The sequence below is a fragment of the Myxine glutinosa genome, chromosome 1 (assembly GCF_964187855.1).
Source record: "Myxine glutinosa chromosome 1, kmMyxGlut1.1, whole genome shotgun sequence".
In the NCBI taxonomy this organism is placed as follows: domain Eukaryota; kingdom Metazoa; phylum Chordata; class Myxini; order Myxiniformes; family Myxinidae; genus Myxine; species Myxine glutinosa.
Window position 1 is genome coordinate 342,212,267 of NC_136261.1, and position 8,398 is coordinate 342,220,664.

The 8,398-nt window shown below is 45.3% G+C and overlaps 1 protein-coding gene across 1 annotated transcript in view; it reads left to right on the forward strand.

Annotated features, from left to right (window-relative positions):
- NOP16 (NOP16 nucleolar protein) overlaps nt 1-5,217 on the forward strand; it is a 45,599-nt gene extending 40,382 nt beyond the window's left edge. The window contains exon 5 of the mRNA XM_078769839.1: nt 4,705-5,217. Coding sequence (XP_078625965.1) covers nt 4,705-4,842 — 138 coding nt within the window. The 3' untranslated portion in view covers nt 4,843-5,217. The remainder of the gene's footprint in view (nt 1-4,704) is intronic.
- The last annotated feature ends 3,181 nt before the right edge of the window (nt 5,218-8,398 follow it).

Below are 8,398 nucleotides of genomic sequence, written 5' to 3' on the forward strand. Positions count from 1 at the left end.
TGAATGTTTTTATAGCACAGCCTTTGAACTTGATCCTAAAGGATTTTGTATTTTGAATTTTGTCCTGTATTGGTGGCCATCTTTGATTTTGGCCCAAACATAAAACGATGTTCTCCAGAACTACTAAAACGATCGCCATGAAATTTGCGGACAATGTAAGCACCTCCAACCTCCATGGCAGCAATGAAGTGTGAGATTGAGGCTTCTGTTCTAAAACCTCTGCAAGCTCGCTATTGGTGGAATACAACAACAACAACAACATGCATTTTAAGGCCATGTTCCCTGCTAGAGCGGGGGTTAGCCTTGCGGTCCCCATGACGATCTTCTCCATTTTGCCCTATTTTCTGCATCTCTCCTTGTTAACCCCCTTGCCCGCATTTCTTCTTCCACCATCTTTAGCCAAGGCTTTCTCGGTCTTCCCCGTCCTCTACTTCCTTCTACATTAACTTCCATCACTCTTCTCAACCAGTCACTTTCATCCTTCCTCAATACATGACCAAACCATCTCAACCTGTTCCTCTTCACAGCATCAATCACAGGCAATATTCCCATCATCTTTCGCAATTCATCATTTGTCTTCCTCTCTCTCAACGATACTCCGCACATCCATCGAACCATTCGCATTTCCACCCTTTCCAGCCTTCGTTGCTGCTCTACGTTCATTACCCATGTCTCGCTCCCATAAATCATAACACTTCTCACACATGCAGCATACACCTTTCCCTTCAGCTTCAGCGACACTCTCTTCCTCATCAGCACGCCACTCAGTTCCCGAAACTTCTTCCATGCACATCTCACTCGAGCAACCGTTGCCGAGTCTGATCCACCTTCTCCATTCAGCATGTCTCCGAGGTAGCAAAATGTTTTCACACCTTCCAGCTTCACGCCGTCTCCAAGATCCAACTCAACATTTCCTCCATCTGCAGCTCCCTCTGTGCACACCTTACATTTGAATGTAGCTGCCACACTGGTTAATGACCCTCTCAGACCACTACATTTTTGATGAACCCACTCAGCACACATTGTACATTGAATGGAGTTCACCCCGACACCCTTCCTACACACAGCACACGGCCACTTCCCAGTTCTTTCCACCTCACCACATGCTTTACCACTTGCCATCACCTTTGTCTTTCCGATATTCACCTTCAGACCTTTTGTCTTCAGACCTTTGGTGGAATACATTACGCAATCACAAAACTCTGAAATTTGACAAAATAAGTTGCTTACTATATGTAGTGTGGCCTGAAGATGCTGAATGGGCCACAAGGAGCAACATACTGTCGTGTGACTACCCTTGGTGAACACCGCAGGGTAACACGGATGACCAAACGAGCTTAATACTCCGAGGCGTTTAGTTCAATGGCGGGGTTAATACACGCCGGGGAGGAGGGGGGGGGGGGGTACCCTCCATGCAGACCTGCACACAGACAAAGGGAAATATAAAAGATTGAAAATAAATGTGTGTAATTTTAGTGGGGGACTTAGCTCAGAGCGTCTTCAAAATCTCGTCAGCGATCGTCCGAGGCGGGGAAACGCAAGTTCGTGGGTGGGAAGCCAGGCCTCGCTGTGAGTCTTTTCACTCCGGGCCTCGTCATGCTGCAGCGAGCAAGCAGCGCTCATCTGCCCATCGTTCTTGCTTGGAAAGCCACGGCTCTTCCTCCTCACGACCACCAGCAAGATCTCCTAACACGGCCGCTCACGATGGTGTCCAAATCAGAAGGGGCAAGACGATGTCGGCACCCAATCGTCCGCTGTGGCATCCAGTCCGAGAAAGCGCAAGAGCAAGAAGGAACGTCGACACACAACTGTCCACTATCACATCCAGAATCGAGAGAGATAAATGCCGACTGCACGCGATCAAAACCCGAAGCAGAGAGAGAAAATGTCTGCCAGCGCGTTCCTTTATCGTTCAGGCTCTGACGTCATCTGTCCTGCTTCGCCAATCAACGAGTTCCTTCTTACCAGTCCTTCCCGTCAATCAAAACCACGATCAATCACTGCTCTTCGGGGCGTGGCTCTCGGCCTGCCCGTCCTGTGTTATCTTACCAAGTCAGGGTTATCAGCAGTAGCGCATGATGCATGGTTTCCGGTTAGTTTTTATTGAGGAGGTTGTTTAAATGCAGGATTCTGGCTATGTGTCTAGTGCGGTGTAAAAAGGAACAAAGGATAAATTAGAGTCATTACATACAGGGGATTAATTTACCCATAATCCCTCACTAATTAACAAGCCCCACCCCTCGTGATGGGGACGAAGATACAAGCTTACACGACAGTCCAGTCTACACAAATTCCCTACTTATGACACATTGAGATGGTTCTTCTTCACGGCACTTGGAGCACACTAATCTATACACTCTACCTGGCTCGAAGATAATCATTGTCTACCCCCTTCAAACGTAACAATACTTTACGTATTTTTATTTCCTGGTGACGATGGATTTGGTTCCATTTTCCCAGAAAACGTATGAATGGGGTTCCATGTGGATGGCATATTCGGACGGCTTGGAAGCTGACAGCACTGCTCGTATATCTAGTTACCTCCACCAGTAAAAGTGGGTGGAGGTTATGTTTTGACCCTGTCTGTCTTTGTTAGTCTGTCTGTGAACAGGATATCTCAAAAGTTGTGTACAGATTCGGATTAAACTTGGTGGACAGTTTGGGTGTATGACAAAGACAAATCGATTCGATTTTCGGGAAATATCTGAGTCCGGATCCAGATACGATAATTTTTTAAGATTGTGAAGTGATTTCGCGAAGGGGACAAAAACAATATATATCATGATATTTCGAAAAGTTGTGGACGTCTTGTGACAAAGGTTGGTGGAGTTGGTTCGGTGACAAGAACAAGATGATTAAATGTTTGGTTCAGGTCCGGATCCAGATATGGCCTATCAGTCGGATACAAAACAAACTGTTCAGCCTGGCGGAGGTACATACTCTATGACTACCATTCTAGTTATTATTGTCGTCATCATGATCATTCTCATCATAACCCTCCAAGAGTGTTTTGCTCTTTATAGTCGGTCTTTCAAAAGGAAGTGACAAAACGATTCTGGTCATGCTTTATGGGAACATGGCACCCCATTTATTTCTTCTTGGCAGTTTTGTCTTTCTGTTCTTGTGGGAGATTACTCTGTTCGAATTGTTGATGCAGTGAATAGGATTGTCCTGAGTGGAAGGGCAAAACGTATGGAAGATGGCTTTTTGTTCAATGCAAATTGTAATGTGTGAATAATTGTAATGTTTTTGCAGCACCATGCATGTGAGATTTTGGTATCTTCACAATACGTGTGGCAGAAATCGTAATAAACAGCGGTTTGTTGTCGGTGCATGAATACAAATGTATTTCACATGAAAGAGTGCTTGAAGAATGCCTGGGATGGCGCCAAGGCCCTATTAAAGTTCCCAAGTGCGTATCAAGAATGGACAGGAGGATTTTTTTTTTTTTTTTTTTTTTTGTATACAAGATCGAGGCTCGTGAAAGAGCGAACATTAATCACACAGAAAGACAAACAGACACACAAAACAAATAACATCGGGAGCGGTAGACAAGATGGGGAGAGAGGGGGAAGGACACAAACACAACATTTGAGAGCAGGGACCGAGAGACATGGAGACATCGAGAGAACTGTGGGAGGGAGAGGGCTTTGGGGGGAAGGCATGGGAAGGGGGGGGGGGTGGGAGAGGTATAAAACGTATGGACACTGCCAAGACTTCCAGGAAAGAAGTTGGAATTTCAAACAAGGTGGATCTGGGGTGAATTAGTGGGGGTAGAAAAGATCAAGGTTTTGGATGGGGGAAGATAAGAGATGGTGGTGAACAGCTGTTTTGAAGACCTGGAGGGAGGAGTGTGATTGAAGTGAGTATGGGAGTTTGTTCCAGAGGCGGGAGAAAAGAGGAATGAAAGAGTGAAGGTGAGCAGAGAGCCGAGATTTCGGCAGTTTAACCATCAGAGGGTGGCTGGCAGATCTTGTGCGACCTGTAGGAATATTTGGGGGACAGAGCACAGAGAGAGCTGGGGGAGCAAGGCCGGAGAGGAGTCGGTAGAAGACAGAAAGACCACCTACCTGCCTGCGGTGAGTGAGTGAAAGGCCCTCAGAGATAGCTTCATCGCGGGAGATTCCAATGATTCTGAAAGCTTTGGATTCAACAGCGTGAAGCCGAGCCAGGTGTGAGGCAGGAGCACCAGCCCATAGGGGAGAACAGTATTCCATTGAGCTGCGGATGAAAGCCTTGTATGTGGTGAGGAGCTCAGGTGTGCCTAGGAAGGACTTTGCACGACGGAGGATGCCCAGTCGGCGACTGGCTTTGGAGGCCAGCTTGGAAATGTGGTTTTCCCAAGAAAGATCATGGCAGATGGTGAGACCCAAAAGCTTGAGCGACAGAACTTCTTGGAGAGGATTGTTGAGAAAGTAGATGGGAGGGTTGTCCAGTCGATCTTTTCAGAGAGACATAGTAAGAGTGTGAGATTTGTCAGGATTGAAAGACAAAGACATAAGATTTGTCAGGATTGAAAGATTGCATTTCCATCGTAATATGTCAGCAACATATCAGCAGATATTTCTCCAGGATGGATGCTGCTTGTTTGTCTTGTTTTCCCAACCTTCATATTGTTTGTTGTTTGCTGCTGATTCCATATGAATGTGTATGAAGTTGAGTGTGTGATCTGTCTCGTATACTTTTCCTTTCCTCAACCCGCAGGCCATGTCTCGGGATGACAAGAACTACTATCAGGAGACGCCACGGCAGATTCGCCGCAAGATCCTGCTTTATCGGAAACATTATGCAAATGAATGGGAGACGTTTCAACAGCAGCAAAAACAACAGGCAAAACTATAGTCGGAGCCGTCCTTGCTTGTTCATGTACTTTTATTGGAGATGTCAAGTTGCAGAATTGATTCGTGAGAAAGTGCAGAAAGAGTTTGGTGAAAATGAAAATTTTATTTTGTATCATTAGTTATTACTTTTTCAATGTTATCCCATTTGGTCAGAAATTTCTGTGTTAAAGTAACGCTTCAGCTAAATGTGTTTTCATGAGCTTTCTCTCGTATTCGGACATGTTTCAAATGTGTTCCCTTCCCTTCCAAAATTCAACCTTGCCCAATACAAGAAACGTTTTCAATTAAAATTAAGGGCATTATTCTCCGTGAACTTGTGTAAAACCCCCAGATAACAATATTGAACAGAGAAACATTAAATGATGGTATTTTATAATTATTTCCCGTGATCATTATTTTATAACTATTTTGCTCCATGCAAAAATTCCCAACACCAGCCACTCTGCTCCTGCATCAGCTTCGACTCGATTCTGACTCTCTTTGCTGATGACCCTGACCGGTGACAACTGCCTCCAAACGATGACTGTGGCTTTCAACACCTCCAGCAACAACTATGACGACCTTGACAACCACCTCTGCCCCACCCTTTTCCCCTTATGACCATTACCATCACTCTGTCAACACATGTGCTTATGCTTCCAAAACCAAAATGGCATCTGTCTTTTCTCGAATGCCGAGCCATGATGATACTAATAGGGCGGACCAAAGACTACAAGGTCCTGCCCTTAGAAGGTTCTTGAGAGTTTCTGAAGTTCCTGAGAGCTCCATAGAGGTGGGAACAAAGTCAAAAGTACACGGGGAGGGTGGAAACACAAAACCACCCCTGATTGGGTGGATACACCTCAACATTGCAGCTCATCCTGTCTTCCCGTAGCTCAGACCTTTTCTGCTGACAGACACACAGCCGCTTAAGTCATAAAAACCACGGCTTCCACATGATGTATTGTATTAAGCATACATGTTTGTCATTGCTGTATAATTGCTGCATACATACAAGTCCTATCAAATCCAACCGTTATACGCAACAGTGTGTGCATCTGAATCCGATGGACCACACAATAGCCTAGACCCTAGAAAGTACCGCTGAAACTGAGAGGAAGAATTTAGAAGACAGTTGTGAGTTCACCTTTGTTATACTCGTATACAGCAATACCCCGGCCTACGTCATTAATTGGTTCCATAAGCCGTGATGTAACTCGGTTTTTGACGTAAACCGGGCGTAATGTCTTTAAAATGCCTTAAAATGAAGACAAACACCGTAAAACTAGAGTAAATAACTGGAGGAGGCTGCGGCTTCGCCCTGAATCTTTGCCGCTCCCCGTCGGGAGTCCCTCCGTTGTTTTCTATCGGTCGGGTCTTCTCCTCGAACGGGGTGACCGGCACGGACGTGTCACCCGTAAGCGGGCTTGTGTGCCGAGTGGCTTCGCGGCCCACTTCACCACGGCGTGCTTTACCCAACGTGTCCGAGCAGTTTCACCGGTGGTCGTGTCGTCTGTGACGAACGAACGAGCTCAGGGTTCCGTGAACCCGGCCGCCCCAGGGATCGACGCTCGCCTCCGAGTCGTAGGCGTGCCCCATCTTTCCTCGAGCGGTCGAAGTTGTGTGCTTCTTTTTTTTGGACGATGCGATATACGCAGGAACGGCGACGTACAGGCAGGCATTTGCAAATCCATGCACATGTGCACATGCACACGTCGATCGGTTCATCGACGCCGGATGCCGGCGAGGTGCCCGACGAGGCACCCCGGCTCGAGGCATGACACGGTCGTTCGTTTCACATGGGCCATGGGGCCTGACCTCGTCGTGGACATTGCACACTCTGCACGGTGACGTAACGTGACGTGACGTCTGCCACGGACGGTCGTCCGAGCCGGCATCGTCATCATGTTTCGCCGTTGCCACGTTATGTTGGTTGTTTTACACAGTAAAGGAACCTTTACACAGTAAAGGAATAATCACAAAAATACCAGCGAAAGGCAAAGCAAGCACGCGACCGCAGCACAAGACAAAATGCAGATGGCGTCGCCTTTGTTTTGAATGAGAACCAGCAGCTACGGGTATGTACAGTATACTGTACGTACATTTTTTCTATTTTTAATGTGCTTTTTATTGTATTTTAAATTGTTTTTTAGCTTCTTTTATTGTTAATTTATGTACTATTTTATTTATTTTAAATATATTTTTAAGGAAAAATTAATTTTTTTCATGTCCTCCTATTATGATGTAGGAGTGACGTAAAGTCGCACATAATGACGTTCGCTGAACTGAAATCCACTCTAGAAGAGTGGCGTAAAGTCGGATTTGACGTAGGTCGAAATGGCGTAAAACGGGGTATTGCTGTATTGTGGAAACTTGGGCAACATCAAAGAAAGAGGAACAGAAACTGCATGTAAACTAAAGGGCAGTCAGTAGAGCTTGTAGTCTAGCCTCGCAAGCTCATTCTGGAGAAAACAAGACCAAAAGTCTAACAGAGGCGTAGCCTGGCTTGTAAAATATTATAAACCACAAACACATATTATTAGCTTTTCAAACAGTCGCTAATGCTGCTTATAACATTAAACAATTTTTTTGGAGGAATCCTGACATCTGTGAGGTACGTTTTACTTACAGAACTGAGCGAAGATCTACTTTAATCTATGTACCCCACAAGGGTTGGGGGTGTGCTCATTTACCAAGCAGCTTGATAGTGCTTGCCAAGCCAGCCGTTCCTTAACGGTTTTGAATGGAGTGCTTGCTCGAATGCTTAAACCAAATGGCGATCTCTCCACAAGAAACTTGGTAAATGAACACACACCCAATGTTGTTGAGACCCGACCATATATCGACTGTAATCTATATACCCAAAAGAGGAATGACCCTTCTGCCACTCCGGTAGTGAGTGGGTGTACTAGTAAATTAAAATGTCTGTCGTTGGAGTCAGTCGTCGTAATGACATTACGGACACAAAACTGCCGCTACTTTACTATGTGGAAGATGATATATTTTAACTTCCAGTATGTTTGCAGTCACTACGAAGGGATTAGTGTTACAATTAGATTTACTATAATATTAACGTTACGTTATCATTATTTCAGAAATTATTTTACCATTAAAAAACCGAGGCTAATTCCTTACTTCTGCGGTTATTAATATTAGTACCGAACATCGCTCGTCATCGATTCATGAACCATACACCGCTTCAATCCATTAACTTTGTATTCACGACATTGGGATTAAAGTGTTATGGTTATATTTACTGTATTATTATTATTATTATTATTATTATTATTATTATTATTACTAGGGCGTGCCCGTACGTGGGTGCTTGCCCGTACGTGCTTGCCCGTACGTGCGTGCAAAAAAAAATGCGTGCAAACAACAACAACAAAAAAAAACTTAAACCACGTGGCAGTAACGACCACAGAACCCCCCCCCCCCTCTATTTACATGAAATGGTTTGGTCCATTCGCAAAGCCAAAGCGAACGGCTTGCGAGTACGGTAGAACCCCCCCCCCCCCCCCTCTATTTACATGAAATGGTTTGGTCCATTCGCAAAGCCAAAGCGAACGGCTTGCGTT